The 16,078-nt window shown below is 33.7% G+C and overlaps 1 protein-coding gene across 1 annotated transcript; it reads left to right on the top strand.

The window, feature by feature from the left end:
• Positions 1-1,036: 1,036 nt before the first annotated feature.
• On the top strand, positions 1,037-9,437 carry LOC127734228 (mucin-2-like). The gene is made up of 3 exons (XM_052243996.1): positions 1,037-1,148; positions 3,321-3,516; positions 7,079-9,437. Exons 2-3 carry the CDS (start codon positions 3,322-3,324, stop codon positions 8,615-8,617), a joined length of 1,734 nt encoding a protein of 577 aa, XP_052099956.1. The 5' UTR covers positions 1,037-1,148; position 3,321; the 3' UTR covers positions 8,618-9,437.
• Positions 9,438-16,078: the final 6,641 nt, after the last annotated feature.

Raw genomic sequence — 16,078 nt, 5'->3', positions numbered from 1 at the left:
TGGAACAAATCTACTACAAGATTTGAACTTGAAGATAACTGCTTACATCCACTTCATTTGGTAGATAGTTGTCTCATTGGCAATCATATCACATCTCCTTACTTTTATATTGATCTCCAAAATGAATATGAATATCATTAAGCAAAAGAAAACTAATGACTTTATCATTTTTGTTGCATGTTAAATCAATGTATTTTTTAAGTGTTATTACTTGATCTGAATTGAAACGACACATCAATTATATTTACACCCTGAGTAATCAAAAGACCATGTTATAAATGGATTTTTTTGTTTTATACGATAATGTATACAGAGTAGAGAAGACGTAACTTTCAACGAAGACAAACTGACCTTCAAAGGAATTCGATTAACCAGAGACATATATACACATGTGTATATATGTCTCTGGATTAACCAAAGATATTTGAACAACCTATAAATAGTTAATAAGACTTGTAAGCTTTGTCACTACTAAGTATATCTAATAACAGATCCATAAACGGTTTTAAGAACACTTAATATCTAAAGAACAAACATTCTTGTAGCTAGTTAGATATATACTGGATGCAAATATAAAAAAAACTCTTAAGTTTTCTTGTATAATTAAACTTAAAATTTAAAGAGGTCAACACAAAGTCGGAACGTTGTGGTTTTCAATAGTAGCTTAAGGTTCAATCGATGTTGGAAATTGTTACTCTGCGATCCATTCCGGACTTTTGGTGGCCAGTTTGATTACTGGCAGTAAACATGGTACTCTTCTCTTTCATGCTTTTGAAGTAAATATAGATTGTCGGATATTATTAGAAATCCGATGATCAATTTATTTTCCCGCTTGATATGCTTCCATGGTACAAAAATTAGTTCTAGACTATGGATAGGAAATTTGTAACATAGGTAAGATTCTTGACCAGCTATAAATCAAGTATTTGCACCTTACGCTATGAAGCATTAACGACATTGACAACCGTGTCCAAATTTACACTGGATTTTGTCACATAAACCGTAATTACATCATGATTAATGCAAATCCAGGTTATGTTTACCTGTAAAAGGTGTGAAAACAAAGATGAGGAGAAGATGTATAATAAATGACCATGTCAACCAAGAACAAGAAATAACAACTAAAACACAGGTGAAGAATTTTACAGGTAAGACCATTTTTCATTTTCCTCTTTAAATATAAATCACGTGATATTAAAAAGAATATTAACCTCTATATTTTCTTGCCTCCAAGTTACTTTAACATGTTGTACATCGTATATAAGAGATAGGGTCAAAAAATTGGCTGTGATATGTAAATTAAGCAACAGCTGGTATCAGTAACGCTATGCTATGTTTTGCGTCTAACGAAAAAACTGTTTCCATCTAGAACCAACTTTTCAAAAAAGGGATTTTTACCATATATAGATATAGGAAGATGTGGTATGAGTGCCAATGAGACAACTCTCCATCCAAGTAACAATTTATAAAAGTAAACCATTATAGGTCATATGTTTACATTTACACCTAGGATCCGAGTTTTAAATCGATGTCTACAAGACAAATATGACCGTTTTATAGCATAGAGAAACAAGCAAAATGGTAACGACAGGCAGCCATGCTAGTTTTATTTTAGATGAAAGAGATTTGAAAACTCGAAAAACAAAAAAACTAACAAAAAAGTTTTTTTCTAAACGAATTTATAGATTGCAGTTTTTATAGCATTCATTGATGGACACCCGAAGAGTTGTAAGACTAGAATAACTCGGACCTGTCGCTTTGCAGAGTAGCACCGCTGATTTCTGTTGAGTAATTGTATCTGTTAAATATTAACGTCTCAATGAAATACTTTAGACACAAACACTTTTTTTACAACATTCGAAACCGAACACATGAAAACTAGTAACATAGGTCTGTTTTTAGAAAAAATCCCGAAATGTGTGGAAGTTCTAAAATACAACTTTTAAAACTTATCAGAGATGCCAGGCTTATAATTTAGTACACCAGACACGCCGGTTTCGTCTACATAAGACTCACCAGAGGCGCTTGACTCAAAACAGTTGGAATGTCTAATCAAATCTGAACTACAAATTAAAAAGTTAGAATTAATATTAAGAGCTGAAAACTTATATTTTAAAGCACATTTTTAATGTAGACTATATAAAGTATTGTTCATAGAATATATTTCCTGCATTGAAATACGTTGATATAATATGATTACAAACTAAAGAAATAAGTTTTTGAAATTTTTACATTTAATTTTCTTTTCTGAATTATAAATGGACACTTTTTATCAGCATTAAAAATAAGGTAAACATTTGAGTGAATTTTGAAAAAGAGATGTGACCAACATTCACTGAAATATAAAAACTTAAGAAATTCTATACATGAGCTAGTACAAATAAAACCGAAGTATCTTATTTGAGCTTCAATCTTTAGTTCAAAACTGTTTATTTCCTTTTACAATAAGTGTATGTTTTTCGCCTTGTGATTTACACATTCCTTAATGACATGGGTAAGCTAATTTTGGTTAAATTAAGTATATATATATGGATTTGTAAACATACATGGCAGTGATCCACATAATACGTACGGTAAAAACACGATAAAACACATGAAGATGACTGGTTGATCTAAGTATTGATAAAGTAAAAACAATAGCTCCTTGTTAAGAGTGCCAACGGGTATCATGATAGGGGATAGTACTAAAATGCGAAATGGATTGTATACATTTTCCGAAAACCAATTACAACCATATGAAAAGTCTTAATTTCATCTCTATAAAAAATGAATTAGTTTTTATTGCCTGTTTGTCAAATAAAATAATATAAAAGTCACTCAAAAGTCGCAATTTACATTAAAATACTTTTCGTGTCAAAAGGGCGATGTTAAAAATTAGTACATGTACTTGTTAACTAGTAAATGTTTACATTAAAACAAAGTCCAAGCCTATTTTTAGTCCTCGTTCAAATGGTCCAACTCTAAATAGGCTTTTAAGCTGCCAGTCAACAAAACATACTTATGATAAAGTAAAATGTCTACGCACCTACTTTTTCCACATTCATAATAGTATTTATTAATCATAAGAAACAACTAAAATGACTTTCATACATAAAACATTTCAATACATTAGTGTAACTAAAGACTTATGTCAGAAATGAGACTCGACTCGCCAGATTTGGTTAGATTAGTGAAAATATTTTCTTCTTTTTCTGGATTTAAGTTTTGTATGTGACTAGACATGCTGATTTTAAAATTAGCAAATGTAAACAAGATATTTACATATTTACTGGGATATTATAACAACGGAGATAATTATCATTTAGTTTTTTATTATTAAGAATGAAGTGGCTGACATTGTGTTTGATATGGGTTATTCCAATGGTTCACTGTTTTGTTGGAGAGTTTATAGAGTACGTTGAAGATTTACCATTACAATATCAACCAGGAGTATGCCAGTTTCACTCCAATGAATATTACATGCCAGGCCAACTTGAAATTCGGGTATTCTTGGATAAACAAATATTAGACTTCTATGTAAGTATGAATAAAAGCAAATGAAAACATGTCGAATTTTATATATTCGATTTTGTTTTCTTGATTAATCCTTAACAGGAACACTAGGACAAAAAAATGGGACAGCAAAAGACGGTTTGCTATACATAGGAAGAAAACCATTATGATACAACCGACAGAATTACATATATAATTAAACTTTCATTAGAATTACAAAATGACATGCAAAAAACTAAAGGCCATACAATTACATATAGATACAAACCAGAAAATTCAATGTTTAATTTTACGAAATACCAACAACCAATAGGTTGCCGAAGAACTGCAAGTAACTACATACCTGTTACATTTACAATTTCACGAAATACGAACAAAGAATAGGTCACAGAAGAACTACAGGTAAATACATATCTTCAGAAAATCACATGCACAAATTCACGAAATACGAACAACCAATAAAATATGAATACAATTGTCAAACCGCACGTAGCATTACATATAAATACGACCCCAATGTCATTACATGTAAATACAATCCGCCAGTATAATTACATATAAGTACAATCCGCCAGTATCATTGCATGTAAATACAATCCGCCAGTATAATTACCTATAAAGACAATCCGCCAGTATCATTACATGTAAATACAAGCCGCCAGTATAATTACATATAAATACAATCCGCCAGTATCATTACATGTAAATACAAGCCGCCAGTATAAATACATGTAAATACAAGCCGCCAGTATAATTACATGTAGATACAAACCACCAGTATCATTACGGTTTGTATTATCATTTAATGGTACTGGCGGCTTGTATTTATATTTACACCAAGATGTCGTTAAATGAAATTGGATATCCTGCATTTATCATGCTTTTCAAAAATAATATGGTCAAATCGCTGAAAGACCCCCCCCCCCCCCCCCCTTGAGGGAGTTAGCCAGAATGGGTGTTTCTAATTTACACCAAGATATATTGTCAATGCAGAATGATAGTTTTCAATAATTTAGGAGGAGGGGGGGGGGGGGGGTCTTTCAGCGATTTGACCATATTATTTTTGAAAAGCATGATAAATGCAGGATATCCAATTTCATTTAACGACATCTTGGTGTAAATATAAATACAAGCCGCCAGTACCATTAAATGTTAATACAAACCGTCAGTCTCATTACATGTAAATTCAAACCGCAAAGTATTATTACATGTAAATACAAACCACCAGTATCATTATATGTTAATACAATACGCTAGTATTATTACATGTAAATCAAAACTGCCAGTATTATTACGTGTTAATATAAACTGCCAGTATCATTACATGTAAATTCAAACCGTCAGTATCATTACATGTAGATACAAACCGCCAGTATCATTACATGTCAACACAAACCGTCAGTATCATTACATGTAAATACAGACCACCGGTATCATTACATGTAAATACAAACCGTCAGTATCATTACATGTAGATACAAACCGTCAGTATCATTACATGTAAATGCAAACCGTCAGTATCATTACATGTAATTTCAAACACCCAGAATTAAAACATGTCAACACAAACCGTCAGGATCATTACATGCATGTAAATACAAACCGTCAGTATTATTACATGTAAATACAAACCACCAGTATCATTACATGTTAATTTAAACCGTCAGTATCATTAAATGTCAACATAAACCGTCAGTATAATTACATGTAAATACAGACCACCAGTATCATTACATGTTAATACAAACCGTCAGTATCATTACATGTAAATACAAACTGTCAGTATCAATACATGTAAATACAAACCGTCAGTATCATTACATGTAATTTCAAACACCCAGTATTAAAACATGTCAACACAAACCGTCAGGATCATTACATGCATGTAAATACAAACCGTCAGTATTATTACATGTAAATACAAACCGTCAGTATCATTACATGTAAATGCAAACCGTCATTATCATTACATGTAATTTCAAACACCCAGTATTAAAACATGTCAATACAAACCGTCAGGATCATTACATGCATGTAAATACAAACCGTCAGTATTATATATGTTAAAACAAACCGTCAGTATCATTACATGTAGATACAAACCGTCAGTATAATTACATGTAAATCCAAACCGTCAGTATCATTACATGTAATTTCAAACACCCAGAATTAAAACATGTCAACACAAACCGTCAGGATCATTACATGCATGTAAATACAAACCGTCAGTTTTATTACATGTAAATACAAACCACCAGTATCATTACATGTCAATACAAACCGTCAGTATCATTAAATGTCAACATAAGCCGTCAGTATAATTACATGTAAATACAGACCACCAGTATCATTACATGTCAATACAAACCGTCAGTATCATTACATGTAAATACAAACTGTCAGTATCATTACATGTAAATACAAACCGTCAGTATCATTACATGTTATTTCAAACACCCAGTATTAAAACATGTCAATACAAACCGTCAGTATCATTACATGTCAATACAAACCGTCAGTATCATTACATGTAAATACAAACCGTCAGTACCATTACATGTAAATGCAAACCGTCAGTATCATTACAGGTAATTTCAAACACCCAGTATTAAAACATGTCAACACAAACCGTCAGGATCATTACATGCATGTAAATACAAACCGTCAGTATTATGACATGTAAATACAAACCACCAGTATCATTACATGCCAATACAAACCTTCAGTATCATTAAATGTTAATACAATACGCTAGTATTATTACACGTAAATCAAAACCGCCAGTATTATTACGTGTTAATATAAACTGCCAGTATCATTACATGTAAATTCAAACCGTCAGTATCATTACATGTAAATACAAACCGTCAGTATCATTACATGTAAATACAAACCGCCAGTATCATTACATGTCAACACAAACCGTCAGTATCATTACATGTAAATACAGACCACCGGTATCATTACATGTAAATACAAACCGTCAGTATCATTACATGTAGATACAAATCGTCAGTATCATTACATGTAAATGCAAAACGTCAGTATCATTACATGTAATTCATGTGATGAGTTTCAGGCATTCAAAAAGGGGGGTTAAAGGGAATGTTCCAGCTTAATTTTCGTCAATCTTTACGTAAGATTTTTAAAAAAATACGAAAAATGGGATTCAAACCATCGGACCTCTTTCGGATGTCAATGCATGAATTGATGACGTCGAAGTACTCGGTGTTCATAATTGTCAATCAAATTGTCCTTCAACAATTACCGTGCCTAGGTGGGTCATAATAATCTTGTATTATTAAACAATGTAAGTAGAGCTTGTTTGTGCTTATCAAATCTGGACAGGTGTCACACTGTAAGTGAGGCCGTTTATTATAATTATAATTTAGTATAATTAGAACTATGAAATAGTGTGTTTTTACCAGACAAGCGGTATCAAATTCTTTCAAAAAATGTTTCTTATGATTTAAACTGGATATATACATTTGAAACAATTGATAAAAACAATCAATTGGATATACAATATTTTAAAAGAAACAACATTTCATGACTATTTGAAACATACATTTCCTTCTTTTTATAGACATTGGGTTACCTCAAATTTGGAACGGAATATAAAGGACTGGTACAGAATTTAATAAATGTGAAACATGTACATCCCGGGGTTAATAGAATAAGATATGCGGCAAGTTATTTCGGTAGAAGATATCTACATGCGTGGTGTTTTCCAAGATCATTTTATTCTCATCCAAATACAACACCAGTATCAATAAGCACTACCTCGACCAAAACTTCAACAACAAAATTAACAACCATCACATCTACAACCGCACCGACAACCACTACAAACAACCCTATCCCAACGGAACCGACCACTACTACAACTATTACCGAGCCGACAACAACTACTACAACAACAAAACCGACCACTACTACAACTATTACCGAGCCGATAACAACTACTACAACAACAAAACCGACCACTACTACTAAAACTACTACCACAGAGCCGACAGCCACCACTACTCAAACAGAACCGACTATTACAACAACTGCTACTGAGCCGACAACCACAACTTCAACGACGGAACCGACCACTATCACAACAACTACTACTACGAAACCAACGACCATAACAACATCAACACAACCGACCACTACAAACACGGAACCGACAACCACAACTACAACAACGGAACCGACAACTACAACTACAACAACGGAACCGACAACTACTACATCTACGGAACCGACCACTACACCAACTACAACAGAGCCGACAACCACAACTACAACAACAGAACCGACCACTACAACAACTACAATAGAGCCGACAACCACAACTACAACGGAACCGACCACTACTCCAACTACAACAGAGCCGACCACGACAATAACAACAACGGAACCGACCACTACGACAACTACAACAGAGCCGACAACCACAACTACAACAACGGAACCGACTACTACAACCACTACAACAACGGAACCTATTACTACGACAACAGCTACTGAGCCGACAACCACTATAACAACGATACCGACCACTACGACAACTACTGCAACAACTACTGAGCCGACCACCACTACTACAACAACGGTACCGACTACTACTACAACAACGGAACCGACCACTACTATATCTACTTCCACAGAGCCAGCAACAACTACTACAACAACAGAACCGACTACTACTACAACTGAGCTGACAACAACTACTTCAACAACGGAACCTACCACTACAACTTCTACCTCGGAGCCAGTAACCACTACGACCACAACGGAACCGACTCCTAAGACAACCAATGCGACAACAACGAAACCGACCGCTACAACGACCGCCCCTACAACTACTACCACTACCGAGTTAACAACCACTACAACGACAACGGAACCGACCACAACGATAACTACTCCTGATCCGACAAACACTGTCACAACACATAAGACAACATCCACAGAACCGACAACCACTACTACAGCAAAACAAACTACGACCACAACACAACCCTCAATAACAACATCTACCACAACAACAGAATTGACAATTACTTCGACTACTGACCCTACAACACCAACTTTGCCGACAAGAAAACCTCCACCCGAACCAGCGCGATAAGAAAACACTATAATTGAATTTTTTTTTAGTTATTTGTAAGATATCAGTGGACATTTGATACTGTTAACAGTTAAATCAAATTAGGCAAAATGAGGGAATATGTGAGAATTGCCGTTTGCTTTATTTGATACGTGATATGTCTTTCAATTAAAATTTCATTTTAATAATTAAATTCAAGTCATAATAAAGTATATTTCAAGTAAATTCAGACCAGATAAAAAAAATCCGATCAATTGCTTTAACGTGTTTAAAATAGGCACATACTTATACCAGCAAACATAAAATATATGATATATAATGGAACTTTCAAACTGTGCACACTAGGCGCAACAACAAACACATTGTTTGCAGCTTTGTCGACCGGAACGAACACAATACGCTTTGCAAATATTTGAATTTCATTTCTAGTCCTAGAAATAAACATATTTATAACCCTTTTATTAATATACATAGATGTATATATCATTTTCGAAAAATCGACAATATCAATACATTCATCAAATAAGAATCAGATGTTTTTTTATCAGATTACTCTCGTTTACACCATTTTACAACAGAATGAAAAAGCAGCTTTGATGGCCTAACGACACTGTTTCTAACTTATTTCTGATGGAGAACGATATTTTGGTTCTTTTTCCAGAAAGGTTAAAACCCTTTGGTCTTGAACGATGTTGTTGTCTCCTGTTGTTGTTGATAGAAATCAGCTTTCGTTTCGGGAGGTGTTACCTTCTCGTAGGCTTTAAACAAGGACGTCTAAACGCAATACACAACGTACTTTTAAGTGTACAGGAATGATCATCTACTAATCTCTTCAGTATAATTACAGGATGCTATTCTATTTTTAGAAGCATACAATCACTGTAAATTTATATATATATAAATATTTATATATATATATATATAAATTTACAGTGATTGTATGCTTCGATTCCTAACATCACTGAAGAGACATTAATTATCGAAATCCGGCTATGGTGTACAAATTTTTTGCACCTCATGTTTGCGGTATACCATCTTTTCCGCAAGTTTATTGTTTTCTGTTTGGTAATAAATTAATAATAAGATCTATTTCGTTACGCTTGTGATCCGTTTATTTGGCAATCGCCAATGGCAGTCAGCAGGGTTTAAGAACATCAGTTGTTCGACCTGCTAGTCAAATGCGTTTTGTTAAAATATACATTTCACTCATTTGGTCTTTTGGAAAATATTGTTTGTGCTGTATTTAGACCCCTCTACCAAGAAATTTGTTTTGCATGCACACGTATAAAAATTGCGGTTTTTATCCAACGCAATCATAGGTTTGAACGTTGTTTTCAATTTAGACTTGTTTATATTTTTTCGTTTGGGCTTGTATTATATTTGCCTTCGGGTTTATATGATCCGTTCATCCTATTTTGACTCTTTCAAAATTCAAGAGTCTATCATAAATTGAGGTAAATTATATGGCCTTCCAAATACCGTTTCGATTCTAACATCACTGAAGAGACATTAATTGTCGAAATCCGGATATGGTGTACAAATTTTTGAACCTCATGTTTGCGGTATACCATCTTTTCCGCAAGTTTATTGTTTTCTGTTTGGTAATAAATTAATAATAAGATCTATTTCGTTACGCTTGTGATCCGTTTATTTGGCAATCGCCAATGGCAGTCAGCAGGGTTTAAGAACATCAGTTGTTCGACCTGCCTTTCAAATGCGTTTTGTTAAAATATACTTTTTCACTCATTTGGTCTTTTGGAAAATGTTGTTTGTGCTGTATTTAGACCCCTCTACCAAGAAATTTGTTTTGCATGCACACGTATAAAAATTGCGGTTTTTATCCAACGCAATCATAGGTTTGAACGTTGTTTTCAATTTAGACATGTTTATATTTTTTCGTTTGGGCTTGTATTATATTTGCCTTCGGGTTTATATGATCCGTTCATCCTATTTTGACTCTTTCAAAATTCAAGAGTCTATCATAAATTGAGGTAAATTATATGGCCTTCCAAATACCGTTTCGATTCCTAAAATCACTGAAGAGACATTTATTGTCTAAATCCGGATATGGTGTACAAATTTTTGCACCTCATGTTTGCGGTATACCATCTTTTCCGCAAGTTTATTGTTTTCTGTTTGGTAATAAATTAATAATAAGATCTATTTCGTTACGCTTGTGATCCGTTTATTTGGCAATCGCCAATGGCAGTCAGCAGGGTTTAAGAACATCAGTTGTTCGACCTGCTAGTCAAATGCGTTTTGTTAAAATATACTTTTTCACTCATTTGGTCTTTTGGAAAATGTTGTTTGTGCTGTATTTAGACCCCTCTACCAAGAAATTTGTTTTGCATGCACACGTATAAAAATTGCGGTTTTTATCCAACGCAATCATAGGTTTGAACGTTGTTTTCAATTTAGACTTGTTTATATTTTTTTGTTTGGGCTTGTATTATATTTGCCTTCGGGTTTATATGATCCGTTCATCCTATTTTGACTCTTCAAAATTCAAGAGTCAATCCCAAATTGAGGTAAATTATATGGCTACCAAATACCGTTTCGATTCCTAACATCACTGAAGAGACATTTATTGTCGAAATCCGGATATGGTGTACAAATTTTTGCACCTTATGTTTGCGGTATACCATCTTTTCCGCAAGTTTATTGTTTTCTGTTTGGTATATTATTAATAAATTAAGATCCATTTTTACATCTGGTGATCTGTTTATTTGGCAATCGCCATGGCAGTCAGCAGGGTTTAAGAACATCCGTTGTTCGACCTGCTAGTCAAATGCGTTTTGTTAAAATATACTTTTTCACTTTTTTGGTCTTTTGGAAAATGTTGTTTGTGCTGTATTTAGACCACTCTACCAAGAAATTTGTTTTGCATGCACACGTATAAAAATTGCGGTTTTTATCCAACGCAATCATAGGTTTGAACGTTGTTTTCAATTAGACTTGTTTATATTTTTTTGTTTGGGCTTGTATTATATTTGCCTTCGGGTTTATATGATCCGTTCATCCTATTTTGACTCTTCAAAATTCAAGAGTCAATCCCAAATTGAGGTAAATTATATGGCCTTCCAAATACCGTTTCGATTCCTAACATCACTAAAGAGACATTTATTGTCGAAATCCGGATATGGTGTACAAATTTTTGCACCTTATGTTTGCGGTATACCATCTTTTTCCGCAAGTTTATTGTTTTCTGTTTGGTATATTATTAATAAATTAAGATCCATTTTTACATCTGGTGATCTGTTTATTTGGCAATCGCCATGGCAGTCAGCAGGGTTTAAGAACATCCGTTGTTCGACCTGCTAGTCAAATGCGTTTTGTTAAAATATACTTTTTCACTTGTTTGGTCTTTTGGAAAATGTTGTTTGTGCTGTATTTAGACCACTCTACCAAGAAATTTGTTTTGCATGCACACGTATAAAAATTGCGGTTTTTATCCAACGCAATCATAGGTTTGAACGTTGTTTTCAATTTAGACTTTATATTTTTTTGTTTGGGCTTGTATTATATTTGCCTTCGGGTTTATATGATCCGTTCATCCTATTTTGACTCTTCAAAATTCAAGAGTCAATCCCAAATTGAGGTAAATTATATGGCCTTCCAAATACCGTTTCGATTCCTAACATCACTGAAGAGACATTTATTGTCGAAATCCGGATATGGTGTACAAATTTTTGCACCTTATATTTGCGGTATACCATCTTTTCCGCAAGTTTATTGTTTTCTGTTTGGTATATTATTAATAAATTAAGATCCATTTTTACATCTGGTGATCTGTTTATTTGGCAATCGCCATGGCAGTCAGCAGGGTTTAAGAACATCCGTTGTTCGACCTGCTAGTCAAATGCGTTTTGTTAAAATATACTTTTTCACTTTTTTGGTCTTTTGGAAAATGTTGTTTGTGCTGTATTTAGACCCCTCTACCAAGAAATTTGTTTTGCATGCACACGTATAAAAATTGCGGTTTTTATCCAACGCAATCATAGGTTTGAACGTTGTTTTCAATTTAGACATGTTTATATTTTTTCGTTTGGGCTTGTATTATATTTGCCTTCGGGTTTATATGATCCGTTCATCCTATTTTGACTCTTTCAAAATTCAAGAGTCTATCATAAATTGAGGTAAATTATATGGCCTTCCAAATACCGTTTCGATTCCTAAAATCACTGAAGAGACATTTATTGTCTAAATCCGGATATGGTGTACAAATTTTTGCACCTCATGTTTGCGGTATACCATCTTTTCCGTAAGTTTATTGTTTTCTGTTTGGTAATAAATTAATAATAAGATCTATTTCGTTACGCTTGTGATCCGTTTATTTGGCAATCGCCAATGGTAGTCGGCAGGGTTTAAGAACATCAGTTGTTCGACCTGCTAGTGAAATGCGTTTTGTTAAAATATACTTTTTCACTTTTTTGGTCTTTTGGAAAATGTTGTTTGTGCTGTATTTAGACCACTCTACCAAGAAATTTGTTTTGCATGCACACGTATAAAAATTGCGGTTTTTATCCAACGCAATCATAGGTTTGAACGTTGTTTTCAATTAGACTTGTTTATATTTTTTTGTTTGGGCTTGTATTATATTTGCCTTCGGGTTTATATGATCCGTTCATCCTATTTTGACTCTTCAAAATTCAAGAGTCAATCCCAAATTGAGGTAAATTATATGGCCTTCCAAATACCGTTTCGATTCCTAACATCACTGAAGAGACATTTATTGTCGAAATCCGGATATGGTGTACAAATTTTTGCACCTTATGTTTGCGGTATACCATCTTTTCCGCAAGTTTATTGTTTTCTGTTTGGTATATTATTAAATTTTTACATCTGGTGATCTGTTTATTTGGCAATCGCCATGGCAGTCAGCAGGGTTTAAGAACATCCGTTGTTCGACCTGCTAGTCAAATGCGTTTTGTTAAAATATACTTTTTCACTTTTTTGGTCTTTTGGAAAATGTTGTTTGTGCTGTATTTAGACCACTCTACCAAGAAATTTGTTTTGCATGCACACGTATAAAAATTGCGGTTTTTATCCAACGCAATCATAGGTTTGAACGTTGTTTTCAATTTAGACTTGTTTATATTTTTTTGTTTGGGCTTGTATTATATTTGCCTTCGGGTTTATATGATCCGTTCATCCTATTTTGACTCTTCAAAATTCAAGAGTCAATCCCAAATTGAGGTAAATTATATGGCCTTCCAAATACCGTTTCGATTCCTAACATCACTAAAGAGACATTTATTGTCGAAATCCGGATATGGTGTACAAATTTTTGCACCTTATGTTTGCGGTATACCATCTTTTTCCGCAAGTTTAATGTTTTCTGTTTGGTATATTATTAATAAATTAAGATCCATTTTTACATCTGGTGATCTGTTTATTTGGCAATCGCCATGGCAGTCAGCAGGGTTTAAGAACATCCGTTGTTCGACCTGCTAGTCAAATGCGTTTTGTTAAAATATACTTTTTCACTTGTTTGGTCTTTTGGAAAATGTTGTTTGTGCTGTATTTAGACCACTCTACCAAGAAATTTGTTTTGCATGCACACGTATAAAAATTGCGGTTTTTATCCAACGCAATCATAGGTTTGAACGTTGTTTTCAATTTAGACTTTATATTTTTTTGTTTGGGCTTGTATTATATTTGCCTTCGGGTTTATATGATCCGTTCATCCTATTTTGACTCTTCAAAATTCAAGAGTCAATCCCAAATTGAGGTAAATTATATGGCCTTCCAAATACCGTTTCGATTCCTAACATCACTGAAGAGACATTTATTGTCGAAATCCGGATATGGTGTACAAATTTTTGCACCTTATGTTTGCGGTATACCATCTTCTCCGCAAGTTTATTGTTTTCTGTTTGGTATATTATTAATAAATTAATATCCATTTTTACATCTGGTGATCTGTTTATTTGGCAATCGCCATGGCAGTCAGCAGGGTTTAAGAACATCCGTTGTTCGACCTGCTAGTCAAATGCGTTTTGTTAAAATATACTTTTTCACTTGTTTGGTCTTTTGGAAAATGTTGTTTGTGCTGTATTTAGACCACTCTACCAAGAAATTTGTTTTGCATGCACACGTATAAAAATTGCGGTTTTTATCCAACACACTCATAGGTTTGAACGTTGTTTTCAATTTAGACTTGTTTATATTTTTTTGTTTGGGCTTGTATTATATTTGCCTTCGGGTTTATATGATCCGTTCATCCTATTTTGTCTCTTCAAAATTCAAGAATCAATCCCAAATTGAGGTAAATTATATGGCCTTCCAAATACCGTTTCGATTCCTAACATCACTGAAGAGACATTTATTGTCGAAATCCGGATATGGTGTACAAATATTTGCACCTTATGTTTGCGGTATACCATCTTTTCCGCAAGTTTATTGTTTTCTGTTTGGTATATTATTAATAAATTAAGATCCATTTTTACATCTGGTGATCTGTTTATTTGGTAATCGCCATGGCAGTCAGCAGGGTTTAAGAACATCCGTTGTTCGACCTGCTAGTCAAATGCGTTTTGTTAAAATATACTTTTTCACTTTTTTGGTCTTTTGGAAAATGTTGTTTGTGCTGTATTTAGACCACTCTACCAAGAAATTTGTTTTGCATGCACACGTATAAAAATTGCGGTTTTTATCCAACGCAATCATAGGTTTGAACGTTGTTTTCAATTAGACTTGTTTATATTTTTTTGTTTGGGCTTGTATTATATTTGCCTTCGGGTTTATATGATCCGTTCATCCTATTTTGACTCTTCAAAATTCAAGAGTCAATCCCAAATTGAGGTAAATTATATGGCCTTCCAAATACCGTTTCGATTCCTAACATCACTGAAGAGACATTTATTGTCGAAATCCGGATATGGTGTACACATTTTTGCACCTTATGTTTGCGGTATACCATCTTTTCCGCAAGTTTATTGTTTTCTGTTTGGTATATTATTAATAAATTAAGATCCATTTTTACATCTGGTGATCTGTTTATTTGGCAATCGCCATGGCAGTCAGCAGGGTTTAAGAACATCCGTTGTTCGACCTGCTAGTCAAATGCGTTTTGTTAAAATATACTTTTTCACTTGTTTGGTCTTTTGGAAAATGTTGTTTGTGCTGTATTTAGACCACTCTACCAAGAAATTTGTTTTGCATGCACACGTATAAAAATTGCGGTTTTTATCCAACGCAATCATAGGTTTGAACGTTGTTTTCAATTTAGACTTGTTTATATTTTTTTGTTTGGGCTTGTATTATATTTGCCTTCGGGTTTATATGATCCGTTCATCCTATTTTGACTCTTCAAAATTCAAGAGTCAATTCCAAATTGAGGTAAATTATATGGCCTTCCAAATACCGTTTCGATTCCTAACATCACTGAAGAGACATTTATTGTCGAAATCCGGATATGGTGTACAAATATTTGCACCTTATGTTTGCGTATACCATCTTTTCCGCAAGTTTATTGTTTTC

This window comes from Mytilus californianus, unplaced genomic scaffold (assembly GCF_021869535.1).
Source record: "Mytilus californianus isolate M0D057914Y unplaced genomic scaffold, xbMytCali1.0.p SCAF_3, whole genome shotgun sequence".
Classification (NCBI taxonomy): Eukaryota; Metazoa; Mollusca; class Bivalvia; order Mytilida; family Mytilidae; genus Mytilus; species Mytilus californianus.
This window is presented reverse-complemented; position numbering and strand designations above follow the sequence as displayed.

What these genes read in the sequence shown, in the direction of transcription:
- LOC127734228 (XM_052243996.1), top strand. Translation starts at nt 3,322, where the DNA reads ATGAAGTGGCTGACATTGTGTTTGATATGGGTTATTCCAATGGTTCAC. An exon ending in AACAAATATTAGACTTCTAT is followed by an intron (nt 3,517 to 7,078) that starts GTAAGTATGAAT and finishes TTCTTTTTATAG; the next exon opens with ACATTGGGTTACCTCAAATT.